At 42.9% G+C, this 27,990-nt stretch overlaps 2 protein-coding genes across 2 annotated transcripts in view; one reads left to right on the forward strand and one right to left on the reverse strand.

Annotated features, from left to right (window-relative positions):
• The window catches only part of FANCM (FA complementation group M), a 154,533-nt gene that overhangs the window by 20,583 nt on the left and 105,960 nt on the right, over positions 1-27,990 (forward strand). The gene's annotated exons all lie outside the window — the stretch shown is intronic.
• LOC135878315 (heme-binding protein 2-like) lies at positions 22-27,990 on the reverse strand. The gene is made up of 5 exons (XM_065403944.1): positions 27,768-27,990; positions 10,419-10,510; positions 2,516-2,657; positions 707-890; positions 22-193 (listed from the first exon to the last, which is right to left on the reverse strand). The coding sequence occupies exons 1-5, from the start codon at positions 27,988-27,990 to the stop codon at positions 22-24; spliced, it is 813 nt and encodes a 270-aa protein (XP_065260016.1).

A 27,990-nucleotide genomic window follows, 5' to 3' on the forward strand; every position in this document is an offset into this window, starting at 1 on the left:
CTAGGCATCAGAAGTGGGAGGCTACGGTCTTTGCAGGAACCATATTTCATTGTGTCGATTTGCAGCAGCTGGATTGGTGTATCCTGCAACAATGAATATATTCTGCAAACATAGCTCAGGGCTCTCCAGAAGTTCTGCCAAGAAGTTTATTTCTCTCATTATAGAGTCTTCATTGGTGACCCCTCTGAAGCTCCTGCAACAACCAATTGTTAATTATATTCTATTCTTTTATTGTATTTCCTGGAGTCCCCTCTAAACCTGGAAGATTTTTTTTTTCTCTTCCCAGTGGTTCTATGGTGATTCTCAATGATACTGCTTAATGTATGCACCATATACGGTGATAACTGCTACAATGTTTCTTAACCCAAAATTTACAATTGTCAGGTGTAATGTTCCCTGTTGCACTCATCATTCAATTTTTTTAATAAAAAGGCCCCATACAAGTATCACCGTAACTAATTTACTTCAAAAAATTAAATACTTCTGTAATGTCAGTAAGGTCGGCGACAGTCTACAGAATGTAATAGTTACCTCCTGAGTTGACTTTGACTTTGGTCTCTGAAACAAGCGGTATTTAATAAAGATATAACACAAGCTTTGATTTTCAATGTTAGCTTTTAGTATTTGTCATATCCTATTTTAAATATATAGAAAGAGACCTATACTACTTAAGGCTTTACTATAATAGGATTAATATGTTTCTTACCTAGTATAAACAACAGTAGGAGGCCACTCTTCAATAATTATGTCAGAATCATAAGGCTGAGGTGGCTGCTCCTGCAGTAGTTCAGGCAGGTAGTATGCGACTGTCACTGAACGTGTTATCTCTGAGTGAGTTTCGTTAGTATGCACTAGAGTCACAATGGGTATAGTCATCCCCAAGTACAATCCTGAAGAAAAATACATGACCATCACTCTAGAGAATACAAAAGAGAACTTTTGCACTCAATATGTATGAAGTTTTAAAACTAATATTGAACATTCTTAAGCTAAGCATAGATAAAGTACTGTAGAGTGGAAAAGTTTTTTTCATAGCAGAATGGAATTCAGTAGTTTTAGAAATTGGTGGCTTTAGGTGCTGTTGGCTGGAGGCAACTGTTGATATTAACATTCCACTGTGCCTTGGAATTGCAGCACGTACAATATATTAAAATGAAGTGTTATGAGAGCTCTTCCCTGTCTAGATGTAGTTAGGTTTAGCAAAGACAGGGCTTGTCTACACAAGAAAGTTAATCGCGGAGTAATGTAGTTTGTGAATTTAAAGCAGATTAATTATTCCTGATTAACTCCACAAGTGGATGCTGCTGTTCTGGAATAAGAGTACCTTTATCTGAATTAACTTAATCCACTTGGATTTGGAATAGGAGCATTCTTATTGTAGAATAGGGGCCTCCAGACATGGAGTTACACAGGAATAACTCCCTGTGTAGAGAAGACCACACAAACTGCCTTAACTCTGACACTTGTCTTTCTAGGTTTATTAATCTAATGGGTTTGTATGTATATTTTACCCACACACACACCCACACACACCCACACACACACACCCAAATGCAGGGTTACACATCTAGTAGTGCAGGCCATATCTACAGAATGAGGGACTGTATCTTGGAAAGCACTGACTCTGAAAAAGGTTTAGGGCTCATGGTGGACAAGCAACTCAATGTGAGCTCCTAATATGATAACTGTGGCAAAAAGGACTAATGCAATCCTTGGATGGATAAAGAGGGGAATAGGAGTAGGGAGGTGATTTTTACCTCTGTATATGGGTATTGATGAGACTGATACTGGGATGCTTTGTCCATTTCTGGTGTCCACATTTTAGAAAGGAAGTTGAAAAACTGGAGGTGACTTGATTAGTGTATGTGTACTTCTGGGGGGAGAAGAGCCCTTTAGTACACAGGGTTTGTAACGTAGCAGAAAAGGGCACAAAAATTAATATATGGAAGCTGAAGCCAGACAAATTTATGTTAGAAATTAGGCACAAATTTTTAACAGAGAGGGTGATAATAATTGGAACAAATTTCCAAATCAAGACTGGATGCCTTTCAATACAAGGAAGATAGCTTGTGTTGGCTAAAGCATGTTTGCCTCAATACAGAGGTACTTGTGTGAAATTTAATGGCCTGTATTATACAAGGGATCAGATTAGAAGTAGATGATCTAATGGTCTTTTCTGGCCTTTAGCTGTGCAAACTGACTCTTAGTATTTTTCAGTAGTATTCTAACAGTTTAGAAATATTTGAACTACCAATATCCAGACAGCCTTTCAGGAAAAACTCATTTGTCTAGTGCTGATCGTGTACTCAGTGTGCAAGGAGGCACTTCCGTTTGGGTTTTTTTTGTTTGGTTTGTTTTCATTTCCAATACAAAGAAGCTGTCACAGGGAGCTGTTTGTACTCTAAAGGATTGTGTATTTGGAACTGGTTGGTGCAAATCAAACTAGAATTGATGAGAGGTGCTGGAGCATAAATAGCAGAAGATGTTCTAATTCAAAACTAGCATCTGTAGTTACCTGAAGAGTTCTGCTCACAAATATATTTCATAAGCTTCATGAATCCCAGACATATGCTCTGTTCATACTGTTCTTCTTGCATTTTAATACAAGCCCATTTAGCTTTTCCATACTGACGTTTTTCGTAAAGCACTTCCCCAAACTGCAAACAAAAAATCAGACGAGTTAGTATCTTAATTTGACGTTAAGCTTTGGTATGAGTAATTTAAAGAACTCCTCTGTGTTTTAAGATGACTAAGTCAGATCCTTTGCCTACTTTGAAAGGAAATAAGCTAACTGGTAGACGGGCAGGAGAATGAAAAGAATGACTAGTGATTTATACTAAAGTCTAGATGTTTCAATTAAAAAAAAATGGAAAGAATATTGCTTTTCAAGTCTTAAATATTTAGTTCACTTTTTTGTAGCTAGCTCAAATACTAAGGTTATCTAATGGGCATTGTCTTCTGAGATATAGCTGTGTGCTAGCTACTTGCCTCAAAAGACTATTACACTGGTAAGTAGCAGGATTTTTTAAGACTTAAAACTCTGGTAGTGGGACCATCTGCAGATTTTGATATATTCATTTTTTCCAAGTTTTCCATTAACTCTAATCAATATAAATGATTACCTTGACAAGGGCCATAATCAATGGTGCTGTAACTTGATCATAAAACAGATTTATGTGGAGGTTAGTGACAAGGTAATGTAACTTGCACTGATTTAGCATTCAATGAGTTTGCAGTACTACTGTAAATTACCAACTGTGTTCAAAGAACATTCAGGTTTCAAAGTGAAGCACTCAAAGATAAAGAAATACCAGGAATTAAAGTTGCTCATGCAACCTTAATTCAGCCCCCTTACACCTATGCATTATGGTACAGTCTCTAATTACATGATGACCTACTGTTTTTCCCTCCAGAACCGCTGCCTCATTCAGTGCACAGATGGACAGTGCTCACTTAATGAGCAGCTATTCAGTATTTTGTTTTATCCTCATTGTTGAATGTGTGGCTTTACATTTTATTAGCTCCACACTATTCAAACCCAGCTCTAAGGACCGTATTAATTTCCTCCTGGGCTTTTCTATAGAACTCACCATGCAGTGTCTGAGTGCTTCATGAACCTTAATTAATTAATCTTTGCAGCACTCATGTGTGATGAAGGGATATTACTATCCCCATTATACCAAAGGGGAGCTGAAGGCAGAGATACAGGTCAAAAGTATACACTGATTTTGGGTGCTTAATTTGAGAGGCCAATAACATGATTTTTTCCGTATACAGACGCTCCCCGCGTTATACAAACCCAACTTATGCAAATCCGCACTTACGGAAAAAATTCCGTAAGTTCTGTAAGCTTTTTTTTTTTTTTTGGTGCGTGTAATTGTCAGGTATACGTTCCCGACTTACGCAAAGCGTTATGGAACGGAATGCTTGCGTAAGTCAGGGAGTGTCTGTAATTAGCATTATGTAACACTTCATATGTTCAAAGCACAGCTCCGACTAACATAAGTTGCAGCTGTGAGTGCTCAGCATTTATTCAAATCATACCCTAGTGCAGGGGTCGGCAACCTATGGCACGCGAGTCGATTTTTAATGGCACGCTGCTGCCTGCCGGGGTCCCGGCAGGCGGCAGAGTGCCATTAAAAATCCTGCACAGCCTGGCCCGGCCTGCTCTTCTCTGCCCCCTCCTGCGGGGGCAGGGGGCAAGGGGCAGAAGCTTGGTCCTGCCGGCTCCCCTGCCTCTTCCTGCAGTGTGCTGGGTTCCTGCCCCTCCTCCTCCATCCCTTCCTCCCTGCCGGCCGATCAGCTGATGGCCCTTGCGAGGGAGGGGGTGGGGGAGGAGCGGAGTCAGCGTGCTCACTGCTCCCGGCGGAGGCAGAGAAGAAGCGGGGGCAGGGCCTTGGGGAAGGTGGGGGTGGAATCCGAGCATATCCCCTCCAGCCCCCTGCCGTGAGCATCCCACGACCCCAACCCACACGCCCAGCCCTCTGCCCTGAGCTCTGCTGCCCCGCACACCCCCAGGCCCCTGCCCTGAGCCCTGTACCCCCCTCACACACACCCAGCCCTCTGCTTGGCTCCTTAACCCCCCCCACGCCCCATGCCCTGACACCTGCACCCCCCTCATATGCCCCCAGCCCTCTGCCCTGACTCTTGCACCCCCCCACATACCCAGCCCCCCCCACCCCATGCACCCCCCACATCCTGACTCTTGCACCCCCCACATCCCCACCCCCACCCTGAGCACCAAACGGGAGCTCCTGCACCCCCCACACACACATTCCCACCTGCACCCCTCGCACCAAATGGGAGCTGCCCAGGTAAGCGCTCCACATCCAAACCTCCTGCCCCAACCCTGAGCCCCCTCCCTCATTCTAGCTCCTGGCCAGACCCTACACCCCAACCCCCAGCCTGCTCCTTCACCCCCAGCCCTGTGCTCAGTGCACTTCCACCCTCAGCTCAGTGCAGAGAGAGAGGAAGAGAATGGGCCAGAACCAAGGAGAAGGTAAGTACCCACTGTATGTGGGCAGGGCCGGGACCCCAGACCAGCAGCGGGCTGAGCGGGTCCGGCAGCCGGGATCCCGGCTGGCAGGCGCCGGCGGACGGAGCCCCTAAGCGGCAGCGGGCTGAGCCGCACAGCCCGCTGTCGGTCTGGGGTTCTGGCTGCCGGCCCCTTGCCAGCTGGGGTCCCAGCCGCAGGCCCCGCTCAACCCGCTGCCGGCCTAGGTGAACAGAACCCCAGACCAGCAGCGGGCTGAGCGGGCCGGCGGCGTAAGACCAACATTTTAATTTAATTTTAAATGAAGCTTCTTAAACATTTTGAAAACCTTGTTTATTTTACAATACAACAATAGTTTAGTTATATAATATATAGACTAATAGAGAGAGACCTTCTAAAAAACATTAAAATGTATTACCGGCACATGAAACATTAAATTAAAGTGAGTAAATGAAGACTCGGCACACCACTTCTGAAAGGTTGCCGACCCCTGCCCTAGTGTCTCAAGTTGGGCACCCAGAAAATGAGGAACACAATTAGTGAACACCCCTGAAAATTTTGGTTTTAAGTGACTTGCCCAGCATTACATAAGAACGTGGGGGCAGAGGCAGGGATAGAATCTGATTCTCCAGGGCAGCATTCAGCTGTGTTAACTGAGACGATCTTTCTCTTCTTGCAATCCCCTGCCTCATTCCTACACACCTTCTAAATTTCTGCAACAAATGAGACAGGGGTCTTATAGACAACAGCCTCCTGTACTACACAGCCTTGATTCATACCCAGAGCACCTTCCATCACATCCATTGAATGAGGCACAGATCCTGTAGAGGAAAATAGTATGTAATTGTCACAGTTTCAGGATAACTGCACCTGTAGTCCCCCTCTATGATCCCTTCAGGAACCTGCTTAAAGATTTCCAGGTTCCAGCCATCACCTCTCCTGGGTGGAAACTGTCTCACTCCCTCCTGCAGAGGTTTTAAGGCTGCAGCACTACCTGATCTACACTGTGGTATCCCCAGCAAGCCAGTCTGCTTAAAAGACCACTGTCTGCTCTTTATTTTTTTTCTGAGCACTATGACTAATGTATTGCCAGCAGTTAGAAGTTAGCACACAGCTCTTGAACAGTGCTTTTTGTTCATAAGGTTAAAAGCATTATAGAGACAACTTACAAAATAAAAAAAAGTACTTTCCTATATGCATACCAAAAGTTCACTAGAGGTTACCCATTAGTCTCAGCCCCTCCCCCCCTTAGAGAAAAAGTTCTGTTTGTTGGAACAGGAAAAAGAGCCTCAAGTCAGTTAAAACTCAGGTGGTTTATTCTAAAGTACTTTCCCTGTTTCTTGGTCTCTGGAGAATCCAGTCTGAATTAGTATATGTGAGCCTTTTCAGGAAGTTGTACTTGGGGGTGGGGAGAGGGAGGGAACAATCTGGGTGACTTGATGGGCAGGATCCCCTGGGAAGCTAATATGAGGGGGCAAGGAGTCCAGGAGAGCTGGCTGTATTTTAAAGAAGCCTTATTGATGGCGCAGGAACAAACCATCCCGAAGTGCAGAAAGAATAGCAAATATGGCAGGTGACCAGCTTGGCTTAACAGTGAAAACTTGGGTGAGCTTAAACTCAAAAAGGAATCTTACAAGAAGTGGAAATTTGGACAGATGACTGGGGGGGAGTATAAAAATATTGCTAGAGCATGCAGGGGTGTAATCAGGAAGGCCAAGGCATAATTGGAGTTGCAGCTAGCAAGGGATGTGAAGGGTAACAAGAAGGGTTTCTACAGGTACGTAAGCAACAAGAAGGTGGTCAGGGAAAGTGTGGGACCCTTACTGAATAAGGGAGGCAACATAGTGACAGATGATGTGGAAAAAGCTGAAGTACTCAATGGTTTTTTTGCCTCGGTCTTCACAGACACGGTCAGCTCCCAGACTGCGGCACTGGGCAACACAGTATGGGGAGGAGGTAAGAAGCCCTCAGTGGTGAAAGAACAGGTTAAGGACTATTTAGAAAAGCTGGACGTGCACAAGTCCATGGGTCCAGATCTAATGCATCCAAGGTGCAGAGGGAGTTGGCTAATGTGATTGCAGAGCCATTGGCCATTATCTTTGAAAATTTGTGGCGATCGGGGGAGGTCCCGGACAATTGCAAAAAGGCAACTATAATGCCCATATTTAATAAAGGGAAGAAAGAGAACCCGGGGAACTACAGATCGGTCAGCCTCACTTCAGTCCCCGGCAAAATCATTGAACAGATTCTCAAGGAATCCATTTTGAAGCACTTGGAGGAGAGGAAGGTGATCAGGAACAGTCAGCATGGATTCACCAAGGGCAAGTCATGCCTCACCAACCTGATTGCCTTCTATGATGAGATAACTGGCTCTGTGGATATGGGGAAAGCGGTGGATGTGCTATATCTTGACTTTAGCAAAGCTTTTGATATGGTCTCCCACGGCATTCTTTCCAGCAAGTTAAAAAAGTATGGATTGGATGAATGGACTATAAGGTGGATAGAAAGCTGGTTAGATTGTCAGACTCAACGGGTAGTGATCAACGGCTCGATGTCTAGTTGGCAGCCCTTATCAAGCAGAGTGCCCCAGGGGTCGGTCCTGGGGCCGGTTTTGTTCAACATCTTTCTTAATGATATGGATGATGGGATGAATTGCACCCTCAGCAAGTTCGCAGATGACACTAAGCTGCGGGGAGAGGTAGATACGCTGGAGAGTAGGGATAGGATACAGAGGGACCTAGACAAATTAGAGGATTGGGCCAAAAGAAATCTGATGAGGTTCAACAAGGACAAATGCAGAGTCCTGCACTTAGGAAGAAAGAATCCCATGTACTGCTACAGGCTAAGCAACAGTTCTGCAGAAAAGGACCTGGGGATTACAGTGGACGAGAAGCTGGATATGAGTCAGCAGTGTGCCCTCGTTACCAAGAAGGGGAACGCCATATTGGGCTGTATTAGTAGGAGCATTGCCAGCAGATTGAGGGAAGTGATTATTCCCCTCTATTTAACACTTGTGAGGCAACACCTGGAGTATTGCGTCCAGTTTTGGTTCCCCCACTACAGAAGGGATGACTTACGAGGAGAGGCTGAGGGAACTGGGGCTATTTAGTCTGCAGAAGAGAAGTTGAGGGGGGATTTGATAGCAGTCTTCAACTACCTGAAGGGGGGTTCAAAAGAGGATGGAGCTCGGCTGTTCTCAGTGGTGGCAGATGCCAGAACAAGAAGCAATGGTCTCAAGTTGCAGTGGGGGAGGTCTAGGTTGGATATTAGGAAACACTATTTCACTAGGAGGGTGGTGAAGCACTGGAATGGGTTACATAGGGAGGTGGTGGAATCTCCATCCTTAGAGGTTTTTAAGGTCAGGCTTGACAAAGCCTTGGCTGGGATGATTTAGTTGGTGTTGGTCCTGCTTTGAGCAGGGGATTGGACTAGATGACCTCCTGAGGTCTCTTCCAACCCTAATATTCTATGATCCTATGATTTGCCTTATCAACACCCACTGTTTTTGGTTCCTGGCAGAGGAGCTGTAGTAGCCTTCCCCCATGTAGGAGGTTATTAAATCACACCTTCTCTCTCTAATACCCTGGAACCAACACAGCTACAACACCACTATAATTTCCTAGGCTTTTAAAAAAGCAACTGAGAAAATTCCCTCATGTGGCATCATGGTGACACCAACATGGTTTATTAGTAGTTGTGGAAACTTTAGATCCTCTGCTACTTGAAGTAAAGGAGTAACTGATAGAGCAGGGGTCGGCAACCTTTCAGAAGTGGTGTGCCGAGTCTTCATTTATTCACTCTCATTTAAGGTTTCACGTGCCAGTAATACATTTTAACATTTTTAGAAGGTCTCTTTCTATAAGTCTATAATATATTTCTAAACTATTGTTGTATGTAAAGTAAATAAAGTTTTTAAAATGTTTAAGAAGCTTCATTTAAAATTAAATTAAAATGCAGAGCCCCCCGGACCGGTGGCCAGGACCCAGGCAGTGAGAGTGCCCCTGAAAATCAACTCGCATGTTGCCTTTGGCACGCGTGCCATACGTTGCCTACCCCTGTGACAGAGGATGATAATGTACTACTTCTGTGTGGACTTTCACTAGAGGGGGGTGAGATGCATACTTTGCTGGTGGGTTTCACAGTTGCTGGTAGCAGAGGAATGGCCAGGCTTAGGAATCGGGTTAGATTCCAGCTTCTGGGTGGGAGTATGCTCTACAGATTTCAGATTCTTCCGCCCATTTTCCTCCAACCCTGACCCCTTCTGCCTGACCATGCTGCTATTTGTAATGACTAGTGAACAGTGCATACAACTGGTGAAAAATCCCTGGTCTGAAATCTGTTTGCATTGAATGTTTGTTGTAGTTCCAATAACAACTAGTACTGTCTATTTTTAAACAGGGTGAAATTAATTGAATTAGCCATAGATAGATAATTCAACTCTGCTGGCTTCACCTTTTTGCTTTTAAATATCTGTCGAGAATTTTTTTTTTTACTCGCACTTTTGGTAACAGCCTTTGTGTTCTGATAAAATAATGGTTCTGATAAACAGAGAAGTTAACCCCACCACTTGATTAGCCAGCTTAGTGATATATTTTGAGAGTGGAAGTAGAAAACTAGAAATTAATTTCAAATAGTCTTAAGGAGAGGAAATGTTATCTTGGAGGCATTTTAAAGATAATATCTACATATGTATTCCTGAAATCTGCAAAGCAGAACTAGAGTGTAACTGACCCAGGCTCTGAGTAGAGAGAAGGTATTCTGTTCTCTGGATCAGAGCAAGCATGGATTGTACAAAATGGCAAATTCACAAATCAAAAGCACACTCGAGGGCAGTCTTTTTTTTTTTTTTGGACTCTTACTTTTGAAGTTAAAATATCTAAGTATTTAGCTTGCATTAAGCTTTCAGTAGCTATTATGCAGTGTTCATACAAATCTCATACTCTTTCTCACCTTAACTTTTTCTGTTTAATTTGGACTTAATCTAATTGCTTGGGAAAACATTGACTTTATTTTTTAAAATTACATTTGAAAATAGCATCTCTTGCATACCTGTCAAGACACACATTCTGGATTTTCATTTGGAAAGGAAATGTATTCAAAATTTTGAACTTTCCTTTTACAAGGTAAATAAAGGGAAAATATCCTTTAAACTCTTTTAAGTACACATTCAGATACTGATTTAGGATGTTCACATACTGAAGTGGTTTTGGGTCACCTAACTTTCATTCTAGGCATACTGATTTCAATCACTCGTGTGCACTGTTCTCCCCTTCTTCAATTATGGACTGTTAGACATTGGGGCCAGGTTTGTTTCCTCATGTTTTCAGTTACATCATCAGTCTTGCAACACTTAGAAAATTAAATTGCTTATCAAAGTGTATTCATTTCAAATACCAGAATAAATACTTTGCAGGAAAATAATTACCTTTTCTTTGCGGTGTATCAGTGTAAATGGGATACTTTCCCTCTCCTGATGTTGATTATTTCTGGTCAGTTGCTGGATTGGCTCTGCCATGTCTGCAATGACATCATATGTTTTTAATTCTAGAATTGAAACTACAGAAATAAGGAGTAAGCACATCTGGTTTTATTTTGGACCGCTTTGCTTTTGTTTTTTGTTAAAAATGAGCCTGACTTACCTCAGTGTAGAAAGGCATAGTCAGTTGACTTTCTTACCTTTGAACCTCTAAAATTATAACAAATTTTAGACTTTCTATTTATTCATATTGCAAAGTAACATACCATCTGAGTCCTCCTATACTCCCTGTTGATTGTTGACACTTCCACTGCCCCAGTAGAGAAGCCCAACATATACAGCTGCTCAGGAAGCAATGCCTAGATAAGAGTCTAGTCCAGTGGTTCTCAACGTGCGGCCCCAATCAGCATACAACTGCAGCCCATGTGACATCCTCAAGGCCATATGGTTTGAGATATATATATATATATGTGGGCCACATCCATACCCTCTCTATATAAGGGCTGAAAAGCGATTTAAAAAATTAATCGCGATTAATCGCTCGATTAAAAAAATTGATGTTTAACAATAATATAATACCATTTATTTAAATATTTTGGATGTTTTCTACATTTTCAAATATATTGATTTCAATTACAACACAGAATACGAAGTGTACAGTGCTCACTATATATTTTTTATTACAAATATTTGCACTGTAACAAACAAAAGAAATAGTATTTTTCAATTTACCTAATACAAGTACCGTAGTGCAATCTCTTTATCATGAAAGTTGAACTTACAAGTGTAGCATTATGTCCAAAAAAAACCCTGGCATTCAAAAATAAAACAATGCAAAACTTTAGAGCATAAAAGTCCACTCAGTCATACTTCTTGTTCAGCCAATCACTCAGACAAACAAGTCTGTTTAACATTTGCAGGAGATAATGCTTCTCATTCACAATGTCACCTGAAAGTGAGAACAGGTGTTCGCACGGCACTATTGTAGCTGGCATCACAAGATATTTACATGCCAGATGCGCTAAAGGTTCATATGTGCCTTCATGCTTCAACCACCATTTCAGAGGACATGCATCCATGCGGATGACAGGTTCTGCTTGATAACAATCCAAAGCAGTGCGGGCCAACACATGTTCATTTTCATCATCTAGTCAGATGCCACCAGCAAAAGGTTGATTTTCTTTTTTGGTGGTTCAGGTTCTGTAGTCTCTGCATTGGAGTGTTGCTCTTTTAAGACTTCTGAAAGCATGCTCCACACCTCGTCCCTCTCAGATTTTGAAGGCACTTCAGATTCTTAAACCTTGGGTCGAGTGCTGTAGCCATCTTTATAAATCTCAGATTGGTACCTTGTTTGTGTGTTGTCAAATCTAGAGCGAAAATGTTCTTAAAACAAACAATATGCGGAGTCCTCATCCAAAACTACTATAACATGAAATATATGGCAGAATGCGAGTAAAACAGAGCCGGAGACATACAATTCTCCCCCCAGGAGTTCATTCACAAATTTAATTAACACATTTTTTTAACAAGAGTCATCAGCATAGAAGCATGTCCTCTGGAAAGGGGCAATATCTGCCTCCTTACTCAAGCCTTCCCTAATAACAAGGAATTCAAAGTAGGAGAGGATTTTTAAAAAAACCCAAAGCCCTGAAGCAAAACAAGGGATTTCAGTCACAGAACTGATCAGGAGTTTGTGCATGCAACTTGTACAAAATTCAGTTTGACATTAATATGGTATCTAAATACCACAGATAGGCACTACAGCTTACTTGAAAAGAAGTTTGCTTTGTCTTGTTAACCTTAAAAACGACTGAGGTTTCTTGCAGGGGGGAATGACTGAATTAAGCTAAGAAGGAATAAAATGGCCAAACTTAAGAAACGTGCCAGCTATATGTTTCACTGAAGACCATGTCCTTTGAAAACTTGTTTTAAACAGCCACAGGTCCCTAACTCAATATTTAAATAACACGGGGAATTTTTTTACACGCTACTTTAAAACCTGCGATGTCAAAGGCTTTTTAAATTGCAATTGTTTCCATCGATTGCATAATATTTTATACATATTTGTCATATATTAATGATGTAATTAGATACATAACCTACTTTTGATAAGGGATTTTACTTTAGCTTTAAAGGTGCAGAAGATATTTAAAATGACAAAATGAATTGGTCAACTTTTGTAATAGTAAATATTGACTTTCTAGGAAAATGAAGCTGTAATGTACAAAAGCTTAAATCAGGACAAAATAGGTTTCATAACTTCAGATTTGTAAATTTTTCACATCCTAATGCAGAAAGAATTCACAGTGGATTAATATTTTAAGATTAGTCATAATGCCATAGCATAAGACACTGGCAAGTCTAAAATCAAAAAGCTACCAGTTTTGTTTGGGCTAAAAGGCACACTAGCATTTTGCATACGTCTTTGCTCTGTTTGTAAGCAAAGACGATATTGAATATAAAAAAAATGAGCCTCTTAAGTGTCATGTGTGTTGCTCGTGATCACAGTCCTGGCACCAAGGCAGCTGAATTAAGGTGGCATGAGGCCCCTAAGGAAATGCCAGAATTAACTTCTGAGTGCTTGGCTTTGCGACCTTAATAGTCTTTTAATATGTTTTTGTATGTAATTTCCTAGGTTTTTTTTAAAAGCAAACTGAATAACAAGAAATTCCCTCATATGGCATTATAGGGACACCAACATGAGTCCTCTGCAGGGTTGGAACCTTTTAGATCCACTGCACAGACCTCTGTCACTTGAGCTAATGGAGTAACTGATAGCAGTTGCAGGTTGTCATCCTGTATTTGGGTCAGCACTAGAGGGGGAGGAGAGACACTGTGTGTGGGTGTTTCAGAGATAGTTGCTAACAGTAGCGGAATGGTGAGACTCTGGAGGGGAGTGTGTTTTAGTGGGTACAGACCCTTCTGCCCTGTCCCACTCGTCTTTTCTCCACCCCAAGCTCCTTGTTCCAGTCTCATTCTTCTTGCCTACCCAGTTTCATGCCAGACCCAGTCTCCTTGCTCAGCCAGTCCTAGTGTCCCTCTCCAGGCTCCCCATCCAACTTCTCTTCTCTCCCAGGCCCAGTCCCCCAGATTCCAGCCCTAGTTTCCTTCCATTGAGCTCCTGATCGAATCTCAGTCTCTCCCCCGACCTTTTCCCTTCCCTGGCTCCTTGTCAGTCTCTCTGTTTAGCCAGTCCCTGTTCTCCCTGAACACCCAGCCCCTTGTCAGATCTGTGTCCCCTCCCCTGCACCCCTGTTCTTTCCCACACTGATTGTCCCAGGCTCCTCGTCCAGCCAGTCGCAGCTTCTTGTACAATCTCAGTGTTTGTGCCCCAAAGCCTACTGGCTCCCATCCCCCTAGTCTCCTTGCTCAGTGTATCCCAGTTTCTCTCCTCCCACAGTCCCAGTCTCACCAGACTTCTTGTCCTCTTCCCGAGCTACTTTCCTTTCCCCAGGTCTGGCTTTTGGCTACTCTGCACTTGAATCAGACAGCTTTCTCCTCCATGCTGCTTGGATGCCAGCAGGAAGGTCATTGAGAACATAAGAGACACAAGCTCTCTGCTCTGAGTCCCAATGCCCAGCCCAAGCCCCATCCCAGCCTGGATCAGCCATTTCATGGAAGGTCTGTCTTTGCCCCTGTTACCGTGGGCTGCAGCGTGTTCACAGATTCTGTGGGGATGGCTTATGTGCAGTATGGTGACATGTAGGAGCTGTTAGGGGATGACACATGCTCAGTTGCTCTGTGGGGATTCACATGTGCAGTCTGGCCAGTACAGTAGTAGGATATGTGAGAAGCTTAAGCATGCTCAGTTAGGACAGAATCTTCAGCAATTTTAGCTGTTATTCTCAAATAAGTCTCTACTAAGCATGTGCAAACTTGGTCTTTTCTAAGGCTTGTAGGTAAGGCTGTTTGGAAAATAAGAATTCCATCTCACAAAAAATATTTTTGGTTTCAAAGTTTTTTGTTCTGCACTGGAGAAAGCTAGCTTCATCTAAGGTTGTCTTGCCAAAGAGACAGCTCCTGTCAGCCCAGGCCCCTCTCTTGGCTCAACCTCAGTTCATGGAGGGAGAAGAAGAATACAGTGGAGGTGACCACTTCCTGAAGGTCACCTGCCTTTAGCCATCTCATCCTCCTCCCCAGATGAGGCAGTTAATCCTCAATCCACTGCTTCTATGGACAAGCTAATGGTCTTCTAGCACCCGTTAAAGAGAATAGTGGAGATGCTGGATATTTTGCTGTGAAGACTCATCCAAGAGAATCAACATAAGCTTCTGGATATCCTGCAGCCTTCCTCCTTGTGGCAAGTGGCCAGGCCCATTAATGATGGACTGCTCGAATCAGCCTAATTGATTGGGCATATGCTTGTCTTAGTCACAGCAACATCGAAAGCTCTCAACAGGAGACATCAGGTGCTAGCTAAAGGGTTTGAATATTTCTGTGAAAACCTACTGGTATTCTTGTATTACAGGTGGCTCATGCGAAGCCAAAGCAGGAGGGCTAACCAAAGCCTTCCTCTCAAGAGAAAGACCTGAAGAAATCAAACCTCTTTTGGAGGAAAGTGTATACCCAAGTGTGACATTGTCTAATTAAAATATGACCATGTAGATCATTATTGCTACCACTGTTACATATTTGCAACAAATCTTGTATAAAGTGTGAAGGTGTCAGTAGAAAAGTTATTTGCTGCATATGATTGTGTTGTTTGTATGCATGTATCATTTTTGTATTTGATATTAGGAGTATTGGCTCTATACCTGGATTTCAAATGTTTGCTCCTGGGTAGCACCCACAAGGTATTTAGCCTGCACATCTTGAAGGGACTATTCAAGTTAAAATGGCTCATCAAGGAACACTTAACTCACAGTGTACCATGGGAGACGCCTGTCTACACTTAATGGACTTTCTATGAACGTTCCATCTGCAGTATAGGTAATGGCTTCTGCTGTGACTAAGTGAAATTATGCATGGACATGTGATTTGCCCATGTGACCCCAAACACCATCTTGCTACCTGTAATTTTCCACAGTGAGAACAATGGGTTTCCCTTCACTTGAGATAACTTGATGGACCTGATGGACTTTCCTGAGGACGTTTCAGCCAGACTATGGGTAATGGCTGCTATAACTCATCGAAGCATGCAAGGGCATGTGACTAGCGCATGTGGTACTGAACTCCATCTTGTATGCCTGTACTTTTCCACAAACTGTGCTGAGGGCTTTGATTGGAACAATGAGTTTCCCTCCACATGGGAGAAGCTATAAAAGGCCCTGGAAACATCTCCATTTGGCCTCTTTCCTGCTTTAGCCTCTGGACTATGGACTTATACTAAGCATTCTAACCAAGGGACTGAGAACCTTCCAATGATTTGGAAGCAACCAATAAGCCAGCAATTTACTCCATCCATGCTACAAGCCTGATTCAAGAACTTCGCATTTATTGTATGTATTTGATTCCTTTAACCAATTTTAACTCTTGTCTGTCTGTCTTTTTATAAATAAACCTTTAGATTTTAAATACTAAAGGACCGGCAATAGCATGATTATTGGGTAAGATCTGAGTTATATATTGACCTGGGTGTGTGGCTGGTCCTTTGGGATCAGGAGAACCTTTTGTTTGATGAAACTGATTTTAAAGAACCACTCATCTTTAAGTCTAGTGTCTGGGTGTTGAATCCAGGACTGGAATACCTAAGGAGGCTGTATTTCTGACTTCTTGTTAGCCAGTGTGGTGAGACAGAAGTTTACTTTTGTTGCTGGTTTGGTATATCTCATGGAAGAATAACCACCAGTTTTGGGGTGTCTGCCCTTTTCCCCAGCAGCTTGTCCTGAATTTGGTATTCTCAGTTGTGACCCATGAAGGCATGGTGACACCAAGACTTTAGTTGGGAGTGGTGAATGTTCAAGTGCTGCTCTCCACATACAACTTTCCTTTATGGGACAGACTGTGGAAAGGACAGCTTGAGGAACTGGAAAGCTTTCAGCCCAAACAGTGCTCCAAGTGGCACTTGATGCATCAAATGCAGCCACCAGATCAATGGCCAGTGCCAGGGTGATGAGGTCTTTGTAGCATTAAGCAATGGAAATTAAACTGGAAGTCTAGGTCACCATGGAGGACCTTCCATTCAAAGACAGTGAGCTCTTTAACAATGATATGGATGAGGCTCTCCATGTCCTAAGAGTCCAAAACTACTTTGAGCTCTTTAGGCTTGTGCATCTCATCCCCAAAAAGGAAGCACCTGAGACAATAGCAACCGTATGACAGACCACAGTCACTATCCGCATTAACAGTCCTCCGAGCCTTGAGGAAGAGGCAGTGATTTCACCACATTCTTCCTTGGCTGCCCCACATTCCAGGACTCCTGACATAAACCAGTTTTCACATGTACATTGAGAGTCTGGCTAGACCATCTGCAGATCCTCCTCCTGTCACTCTTTTTGGCAACCACCTGTCCCACTTGCCACTATTCCCCAATCCCAAAGAAGAGAGGGGGTTGGAGGGGTTGAAGACCTATCCTCAGCCTTCACCATCTCAACACCTTTGTCCATTGCTTCAAATTCCATATTGTGACTCTTGCCTCTGTAAATCCCCTCCTTGGATCCCATGGACTGGCTTGCCAGCTCTCAACCTTCAAGATGCCTACCTTCACATCTAATGCATCCTGCTCACAGAAAATAACTGAGATTCCTGATACGTATTTCACTATCAGTAGAATCCTACCCTTTGGTTTCTCCACAGGCCCGCGTGTACTCCCCATGTCCTAGCTGAGGCCTGTCTGAGAAGACAAGGAGTCCAGGTGTATTCCTACTTAGGTGACTGGCTGATACAGGGAGAATCCTCCCAGCAAGTGACAGACTTATTTCAAAGGACACTAAGCCTCTTTGCTGTGCTGGAACTCAGGGTAAACAAGGAAAAATCCACACTGACCCTGTCTCTGAGCATAGTTTATTGGGGCACTTTTAGATTTCAGGTATATTAGAGCATACCTTTCTGAAACTGCAGACTGTGCTCACCCTCTTTGAGCAACTTGAAACACACTCTGAGTACGACCAGTCTCAGATTCTTGGGGTACATGTTGGAATGGACATATATCACAGGCAGCATGCCAGACTTCACCTGCAATCTTTGCAAGGGCGGTTAAGATTGGTAGATACACCAACCTCTACCAAAAGGCACAGCATGGACTGGTTGGTCCATTTCTTAAAGTTCTATCATTATTTGCAACCTGTCCCCATAAGTACCTGAGGTTCTGCTGCATGGGAAGCGCAGATGCTGTCTTTGATGTTTTCTCTTTCCTCTGGTGAGCTCCTGGTGTGATGTATGCCTTTCCATTAAGACACATGATGCCTGGGTCTCGAGGAAATTGAGGCAGGTTGCGTTATCATAATTCCAGCAAAGTCCAGACAGCTTTGGTACTCAAGCCTTGTGAACCTTTCACAATGACATCTCATCTCCTTACCAGATCTGGTCTTACAGAACAATGGCTGAATCCTGCATCTGATAGCCTGGATGCTGGCTGGCTAACATCTACAGAGAGGATCTGCTCTGCTGCATTTCAAGCCATCTTGCTCCAAAACAGGAAACCCTTGCCCAAACTGACTTATGGAAGAGGGTTTCTGTCTGGGCAATGCAGCATCAGCTCTTCCTTGGTAGCAGCCCCGATTTCAGCTATACTGAACTACTTACTTTCTCTAAAACAATAAAACCTGACCCGTAGTTTGATATGAGTACACCTGGCAGAGACATTGGTGAATCATCTTCCTGCACAAGGCTGTACCATTTTCTAGCACCTAACAAGGTTCTTCATTGGGTGCTCACATGCTTGCCCACTGGTCTGGCAGTGGGAACTCCCTCCTGCCTTGGTCCTCAACTTGGTGATGACTGGACTGATGGGTCCACCCTTGGAACCATTGGCTACCAGGTCTCTTTATCACATGTTGAGGAAGACAGCCTCTTTGGTGGCCATCACATCAGCCAGGGGAATAGGAGAGATTCAGGCCTTTGTGGTGGGGTGCCCCCAACATTCTTTCACGAGAGCATTGTCACTCTCAGATCTCACTTTAAGTTTCTGCCTAAGGTGGTTTCCAGCTTCTGCATCAGTCTTTTCACATTCCCTAAACTGCATTCCACTCTAGGTAAAATGAGACTTCACATGCTGGATAATCCTGAACATTGTCATTTTATTTAGATATGACCATGCCATTCAGGTGTACATCTAGACTGTGGCATTTGTGGAATGGGCTAAGGAGCAACCTATGTCATCAAAGACTGTCAAAGCAGGTCTCTGATTGTGTTATGACAAGTTTTGGCTAAGAAAGATCTACCTGGACAGATTAAAGCTCATTCACTGCTCAAGCAGCTTTGTTGACCTGCTTGGGTAATATCCCCATATCAGAGAGATGTAGGGCATCAACATGGAGTTCAATCCAGACCGTTACCACTCATTATTCTCTGATGCAAGCTACCAGGTTGGATGCTAGTTTTGGTAGAGTGAAGATTCTACAATTATTCTTCAGGTAAGCTTCTGTTTACTCTAGCTCTGGGCAACCATTTTAGTCACAGTAACTGTGGCTCTTCAAGATGTGTTGTTCACACAGATTTCAAAAAGCACCCTCCATCACCACTCAGAGGACTCCCGGTCCTACAGGATTCTTATTGGTGAAGTAACTGATTTTGGGTTCAAGTATCAGAGGGGTAGCCGTGTTAGTCTGAATCTGTAAAAAGCAACAGAGGGTCCTGTGGCACCTTTAAGACTAACAGAAGTATTGGGAGCATATTGGATGCATCTGAAGAAGTGAGGTTCTTACCCACGAAAGCTTATGCTCCCAATACTTCTGTTAGTCTTAAAGGTGCCACAGGACCCTCTATTGATTTTGGGTTGTGGCCACCCCACCCTTCATGTCCTCGACTGTAGGCACCTAGTGTGGTCTTAGCAGACATTGATGTTCAAAAGAATCCAATCTGATCCACATGGACACTGAGTGGAATGTGTGTAAAAAACCCATCTCTAAGAACTACAGTTACTGGAAGGTAAGTAACAATATTCGTTAGTAGGACTGAGTTTCATCTTGTACACCAGAAGCGTAGATGTCTATTGCGTGGAAAATTTAGTTACGTTTTTAGATCTTTACAGTAGTTCTCTTTATATTTTATTATTTTTTATCCAAGAGCATGCATGCCTCATGTTGTTTGTTTGTGTGACTTGAATGTCATCTTCTAATGAAGAGAACTCTGTTATTGAAAATGTTAATATTGGTTAATTTTGACCTGTGATTTAAACCTTAATTTTTTTGGTTAGTAATTAAAAGATCATATCCTGCTTTAAGATCTTCGGAAGCTGACTTACAATTTGATATGCAGTATAGTTGTAGCCATGTTGGTCCCAGGATATTAGAGAGACAAGGTGGGGTGAGGTAATATATTTTATTGGACCAAATTCTGTTGGGAGGAGAGAAGCTTTCGTGCTACACAGCTCTTCTTTGGGTCTGGGAAAGGTACTCCGTGTCACAGTTAAATACAAGTTCGAACAGGTAGTTTAATACATGTAGTTAGCACATGTTCTAAGGGGCCATTTGAAATCAGACAATTGCTATGCTCTCGACTGACCTCACAAAGGAAAATGATAAAAGACAAAAACACAATATCACCTGTGGATGAACACTTTTCACAAAGCGATCGGTCTATATCTGACCTATCAATCCTCATCCTCAAAGGAAATCTGAACAACACTTTCAAAAGACAAGCCTGGGAGCTGAAATTCATAACTTTGCTAGACCCTAAAAATCATGATCTAAAAAAGACACTGGATTTATGTCTTATTACAACGATCTGTAACCCACTAACCCCCCTTTTTGTCCTATGACTGCAGGAGTGTTAACAGGCCTCTTCACCTTGAGTAGTCCCTTAGAGTAGGTGCTAACTATTTGTGCTAAACTATCTGTTCGGCCTTCTATTTAGTTGTGACACTCTGGGCTTGTCTACACTACCACTTACTTCCCTGCAATTTACATTGCTCAGGGGTGTGAATAATCCACACCCCTGAGCAATGTAAATTACACTGACCTAAGCGCCAATGTAGATAACGCATTGTCGGCAGGACAACTTCTCCAGCTGACATAGCTACCGCCTATCATGGGGTGGAGTAAATAAGTCAATGGGAGAGCTCTCTTCTGTCAGTTTAGAGCAGGGGTTCTCAAACTGGGGGTCATGACCCCTCAGGGGGTTGCAAGGTAGTTACATGGGAGTTGCAAGCTGTCAGCTTCGTGGGGCTGACAGCCCCAAGTCCCCATTAAATTACATTACCTCCCCATTTTTAATTTATAAGGAGGGGGGTCACACTCAGAGGCTTGCTACGTGAGGGGGCTCACCAATACAAAAAGTTTGAAAAGCACTGGTTTAGAGCGTCTGCACCAGATGCGCTACAGCGGTGCAGCTGCATTAGCCCTCGGAGTACCTTTCCCAGATCTGAAGAAGAGTTCCGTATAAGCTCAAAAGCTTGTGTCTCTCCAATGGAAGTTGGTCCCATAAAATATATAACCTGAAACACATTGAGAGTTAGTAGGAAAACTTTGTACTAAAGCAAATTAATTTAAGCTAAATCACTGAATAACATTCCTGTCTATGCTGCTTATAGTAAAAGGATTTTTTACCTTTGTCTTAGGAGAGTAGTTGGAATAAGGTTTTTGATATATTGAAGTATCTCTGTAGCAAAGGGTGCATAAGGTATTCTTTATAAGCTCTATTTCATCCCTTCTAATGACCTTTTAAAAAAAATTCCATTAGAGGAAATTTTTCATGTTTAGCCTGAAGGTAAGCCTTTGGAATGTCAGCCAAACAACTTGTGTTGTGGAGCTGTGAAGTAAAATACGTATTGCTCTATTCAAACTGTTTTTTAAATCTGAACACTTTTTATGGATTTAGCATTCCATGAAAACTAGTATATCATATATATTTTTAAAATAGTGCCCACAGGTATGTTAGGTACTTGAGACATATGGTGCATGTCCTTAAAAGCTTAACATTCAGACCTGACATAAGATGTTAAATAACTTTGGGAGGGGACAGGCTGAAGAAGGATGAATTGCAGCCCTACAACTAGATGGTGATTCAGTACAAGTATGTGTACATCTTGAAGGTTCAATTATTTAAATTTTAAAATGGTAATTAGGATTGACACTATATCTGAGTGTTATGGAAGAAGCAAGTCTTTTTGGTGGGATTTCAGTGGGAAGAGGGTAGGAGTGGTCTGATATATTTGATGGGACTTGGTTTAGAAGTCCGTTAACATGAAGATTCGGTAACCTCTAATTGTGGTGGGTCTTATTAGCATGTACATTCACCAGATACTGAATGTCATACCAGGCACCTGATCTAAATTCATCATACCTGCTGTAGGCCTCACTTCAGAAAAGAGAGAAGGATTCTACTTGTCAGTCACTAACCTAAGTAGGTATATGGCACACGCAGTGCCTTTTATATTATGATGGCGTTAAATATCTTGGCTAATAACTTTAAAATTCAGCAACTGGATGCTTCAAGCAAGTAGAATAGGCTTGGTTTTGCCAGTTTTTTAAAGCTTTGTAAGGAGTCTCTTATTTAAGTTGGAATAAAGTAACCTGAAATACCTGCTATTACAGGTTTTCTGCTTCTGGTGATAATAGATAGTGAAGCAACTATGTTTATAACTAAAGGAAGATTTTTGTATTTGTTATGTTGAGGCATTTGCCATGGTCCAGTGGATAGGCATTGGTTTGAATCGGGCCTGCTGTTGCGACAGTAATAGTATCAGTCACTTTCTACAAACACTAAAAATAAATAACTTCATTAGAATAAACAGTATCCTTCTGAAAGCTACTTCTCTCACCTTGTTTCACAATAGAGATATTGCCAGGACATACTCCAGCTCATTCTGCCTGTCTTTCTAGAGATGTAAAGGAAATCTAAACAGGCCTGTGAGTATTTGTCATTCTGAGCCTCTGGAGAATCTGGGTGATCAAAAGGGTTCCTTGATAAGGTATCAACTACCACTGCAGACTTTCTTGGTGTGTATATTAAGTCAAGTTCAAATCTCAAATGCATGAGCAATCTCTGGCATCTAAGGCGGGACCTTATTTTGGTCTCCCATGTTCATTATGAATTTGATGGTGGTCTGTCACAAGCTTGAAAATAATCTAAGACCCTCAAAATATCTTGTGAACCTCTCTCATGCTCTCAAAGTATTCGCTTTATTTGGGGGTACCTGGTCTCAGTGCCTGAAAACTAGGACAATGCTATGGGCTTCCATTCATCTCTATGGAAATGGAGACCCTCCCACAGAGACCTAGCTAAAGATGGGATGGTCAACTGCTGTAGAATTGGGAACAGCAAAAAAAGACCATACTAGGGATGTAGACAACAAATTCTGTTAGCCAATGCTTCTGTGTTTTAATCTCCAATACGCAGAATCTATCTTGGTCTTCTGAGGACAGGCTAAGTCTGAATTTGTTCCAAAATTATATTATACTGAGGAGTTGCATCTTATAAGACACATTTTTTAGGGGGTGGCATCTCAATTAAAGCTTTGACTTTTTCTGGATCTGCCACCAACCCCCCCCCCCCCCCCCCTCTGTTTGAATGCCTTAAGAACTGTAATAGGGTTTGTCATAGCACTTTTCTCTAATTTTAGTCCAACAGCCTCACTTGCCTTCAGAATTTGATTTAATCTTCTGTGCCTATAGAAGACATGGCCCAAGGGTACACGCTTGCCCTCTGTGCCTTAGTTTCCCCAACTGTAAAATGGAAATGATATCTAACTTAAAGGGTTTTGAAATCCTCTGATAAAAATAGCTATAAAAGTGTTTTGTGGTATTTGTCATGGGGGAGCAGAACACAAACTTACTTGCCCAAGTAGGGAAGTCTACTTGGGTCATTTTTTCTTTCAGGAAAAATCTTACCTTAGTACAAAGGTATAGTTGTTAGTTCAATCAGGAATTTTCATTGATTCCGTTTTCAACCTTGACTCAGCCTTGCAAAATAGGTTATAGAAAGGTCTTATTTACAAAAGTGTGGGTGCTGCAAAATAATTTCCTTTCTGTTGTGTTTCCAAAATAGTATGTAATATTGTCTAGCAAATCTTAGTAAAAAAAAAAAAAAAAGTATAATCAAATAATATATATTAGGAAATTGACTTCTTTTGTGTGAAGGGGTTACCTTTCCCCACAATGGACATGCCTTCACCTTGGTCATATGAATCTCAAATGGGGAAGGACTCTGCTCCATTTTATCATGGAAAGTTTGAGTTCTTGGTTATTCTCCCTACTCCCTACAGAAGTAGATCCAGCACCACTACCTACTGGATTGAAAACCCCAGGAGGTCTGATGACTTCCTAGACACAGTATCTTCTAAGGAAGCCCCAAAAAGAAGGCAAAGTGTAGTGGGCTGTCATCATGTACAAAAACAATATCTGTCTTCACGAACAAGGTCATCTCCCAGACTGCTGCACTGGGCAGCACAGTATGGGGAGAAGGTGACCAGCCCTCTGTGGAGAAAGAAGTGGTTCGGGACTATTTAGAAAAACTGGACGTGCACAAGTCCATGGGGCCGGATGCACTGCATCCGAGGGTGCTAAAGGAGTTGGCGGATGAGATTGCAGAGCCATTAGCCGTTATTTTTGAAAACTCATGGTGATCGGGGGAGGTCCCCGATGACTGGAAAAAGGCTAATGTAGTTCCCATCTTTAAAAAAGGGAAGAAGGAGGATCCGAGGAACTACAGGCCAGTCAGCCTCACCTCAGTCCCTGGAAAAATCATGGAGCAGGTCCTCAAGGAATCAATTATGAAACACTTAGAGGAGAGGAAAGTGATCAGGAACAGTCAGCATGGATTCACCAAGGGGAAATCGTGCCTGACTAACCTAATTGCCTTCTATGATGAGATAACTGGCTCTGTGGATGAGGGGGAAAGCAGTGGATGTGTTATTCCTTGACTTTAGCAAAGCTTTTGATACGGTCTCCCACAGTATTCTTGCCGCCAAGTTAAAGTAGTATGGGCTGGATGAAAGGACTGTAAGGTGGATAGAAAGCTGGCTAGATCGTCGGGCTCAACGGGTAGTGATCAATGGCTCCATGTCTAGTTGGCAGCCGGTTTCAAGCGGAGTGCCCCAAGGGTCGGTCCTGGGGCCGGTTTTGTTTAATATCTTTATTAATGATCTGGAGGATGGTGTGGACTGCACTCTCAGCAAGTTTGCAGATGACACTAAACTGGGAGGCATGGTAGATACACTAGAGGGTAGGGATCGGATACAGTGGGACCTAGACAAATTAGAGGATTGGGCCAAAAAAAACCTGATGAGGTTCAACAAGGACAAGTGCAGAGTCCTGCACTTGGGACGGAAGAATCCTATGCACTGCTACAGACTAGGGACCGAATGGCTAGGTAGCAGTTCTGCAGAAAAGGACCTAGGGGTCACAGTGGACGAGAAGCTAGATATGAGTCAACAGTGTGCTCTTGTTGCCAAGAAGGCTAACGGCATTTTGGGCTGTATAAGTAGGGGCATTGCCAGCAGATCGAGGAACGTGATCGTTCCCCTTTATTCGACATTGGTGAGGCCTCATCTGGAGTACTGTGTCCAGTTTTGGGCCCCACACTACAAGAAGGATGTGGAAAAATTGGAAAGAGTCCAGCAGAGGGCAACAAAAATGATGAGGGGTCTGGAGCACATGACTTATAAGGAGAGGCTGAGTGAACTGGGATTGTTTAGTCTCCAGAAGAGAAGAATGAGGGGGGATTTGATAGCTGCTTTCAACTACCTGAGGGGGGGTTCCAAAGAGGATGGAGCTCAGCTGTTCTCAGTGGTGGCAGATGACAGAACAAGGAGCAATGGTCTCAAGTTGCAGTGGGGGAGGTCTAGGTTGGATATTAGGAAACACTGTTTCACTAGGAGGGTGGTGAAGCACTGGAATGCGTTACCTAGGGAGGTGGTGGATTCTCCTTCCTTAGAGGTTTTTAAGGCCCGGCTTGACAAAGCCCTGGCTGGGATGATTTAGTTGGGAATTGGTCCTGCTTTGAGCAGGGGGTTGGACTAGATGACCTCCTGAGGTCCCTTCCAACCCTGATATTCTATGATTCTATGCCTGAACCTCTTTATAATGCCTTTTCAGTTTTAAGGGAGGCGCAAGGGTTTGTCTGTTTGCCCAAACCAGTTTGCCCATCCCTAATTGTAATGCAGGAAGAAAGAGAATTAAGGTTAGGATGAGAAACGTAAATGTGTCCTGAAATGAAAAATAATTTGGGGTTTGTGACTTGTTGGTTGGTGTGTTATGTTTTAATCTTGGGAATATAAAGTCTAGTTTATTTTCTGCTGATTTTGTTGAAGTCCTGTTGATCTCAGATATGGACTGAACTTTCTCATACTTTAGCTGAAAGGTGGGGATGTTGGGGAAAATCCTCTCTCAAGTATTTCTCAGTTTGTTTAATGCCCACAAATGTTAAGTAGTCTGAATAAAAATCAGTCGGTTATCTTTGTTTCTCCTTGCATGTCATCCTACAAGTTCTCTGATAACTATAGTGGTTCAGGTTCCTGAACTTCTCAAAAATGGAAGTAAAACAAAAAATAAACGCGCACACACCTTTTAGGCTTGATCTATTATAAAGAAGCAAAAAGTCACTTTTTGCCTATTGTAGGTCACTAAACTGAATCGTCTTACCCTGTTCTGATTCTGTCTCTGTTCACTGTGTAAAAACAGTGAGCATCAAGGATGGTGACAAAGATGTTTACAAAAAACAAAAACAAAGAAAATTAAACTGTTTTAGAGATGAGCTGTCCAAATTTTTTACTTAGTGTTATGTCTTGTATTACAAATGAGTCAAGTTCCTAGGACCTGAAAAATTACTCCAATCTTTTTTAAAAATTCCAAAATTATCTTGAACAAAGATTTAGCTGTGACTTCGTTTATCCATGGTTTGATCCAGTTATCTCATATGCACACTGCGCTGTTCTTGATGGTTCAGGCCATACATCTCAGAATTGGAAGTGTAATTTCCCCAAAACCCCTGAAACTAGGTCTAATTTACATTCCCTTAACTATAGTCAAAAGGCAATATTTGTAACACAATAGCTAATACCAAACAAACTTTAATATAAGTTCTCCCTATCCACACCCTCACATTAAAATATTACTGTGGGAAATTTCATGATGGTAGTGACTAAATTTTTTGATATATATGACAATAAATATAAATTGGAAGGTGTAAAAGCTGGCTTGCAAATCAGATATTTAGCAGCAGCCTCGCTGAAGTCACTGTTTCAAAAATATTTGTGCAAGCTGTGAGATCAATTACAGTAGAACCACAGTCTAAACAGTGCTCCCTGCCCCTTTTCCTGTAGTCACAGGCATGTATCAGCTTTCTTCCAAGAAGAGTAAACTTTCATCTACACAAGCCTCATAACTGTACACAAATTGTTTTCAGTTTCACCAGTGTGGAAGCCAATTCCATTAAAGAGTCACAGTGATGACACAAGTTGTAATCTCTTCCCTTCTCACTGGTTGGAAGGATCATTGCTCCTCTTCCCTTTCTTTTGAATCTCACTCTACAGCCAAAGCATTTGAAAACACTGCATAGTGCATAAAACAAAAGTAAAATTGTTAATGGTAGGACAGTAATGTGAGATTCCTAAAAGAATTAGAAAGGTATTTTGGTAAACATGGAATATCATGTTCCTAATAAATATGCTCCTTCCTTCTCAATTCCTTCTGCGTAATCTCGCTAAATCCTAAACGGTTTATTTTTATTGTTAAGAGGTTTAACCCAGCTCGACACTGTTTCAGCATTTACAGGCATATTCGTTCACTGTATAAAAATGAATTAAATACACTTGTACAGAAAGGCTCAGATTTAGATTTGTATTTTGTTGTGAGGTGGTGCCCAGTCTTCTGAGGGATGGCCTTTCAATTACCTTAAAAAGGGTGCGAGAGCACCACCCTCCTCCAATGTCACCCGGCGTTGTTGGGCTAGCCTTGGATACTGGCTCCCGTTTTACACGTCTATGGTGGCAGACTGAAAAACTAGCTGAGGTTGGAGATGAAGATGAGAAGTGGGGCTGTAGCACAAAATACAACCCGTTTAATAATGCATTGCCTCTTCCCCATGCTCGCCATTTCGTCTGGTCTCTTTAGCCCTGGCTCGGACATAGCCACCCCCCTCTGACTCTGGGACCTGGGGGAGCCCAGGGGACTCCTCGGCCGCTTAGCGTGACCCTGTGGCGCTGCCGTGCGGCGAGCGGGGCGCAGCTCGCCTCGCCTCGCCTCGCGGCCGGGCTCTTACCCCTGGGCACGTCCACCTGGTGCCCCCTGCCCACGCTCTGCCAGTAGCTGAGCAGGCGCTCCTGCTCGGCGTCGTCGTCCTGGCTGCAGCCGTTGCTGTGATAAGCCGAGTCGGGGCTCTGCTCCTCGGCCATGCTGTCCAGGTCCTCCAGGGTGATCGCCCCCGGGGCGCCGGGCTCCCCGGCCGCGCCGCTCATGCGGCAGCTGACCGCTTCCTGCTGCAT

This window comes from Emys orbicularis, chromosome 4 (assembly GCF_028017835.1).
Source record: "Emys orbicularis isolate rEmyOrb1 chromosome 4, rEmyOrb1.hap1, whole genome shotgun sequence".
Taxonomy (NCBI): Eukaryota; Metazoa; Chordata; order Testudines; family Emydidae; genus Emys; species Emys orbicularis.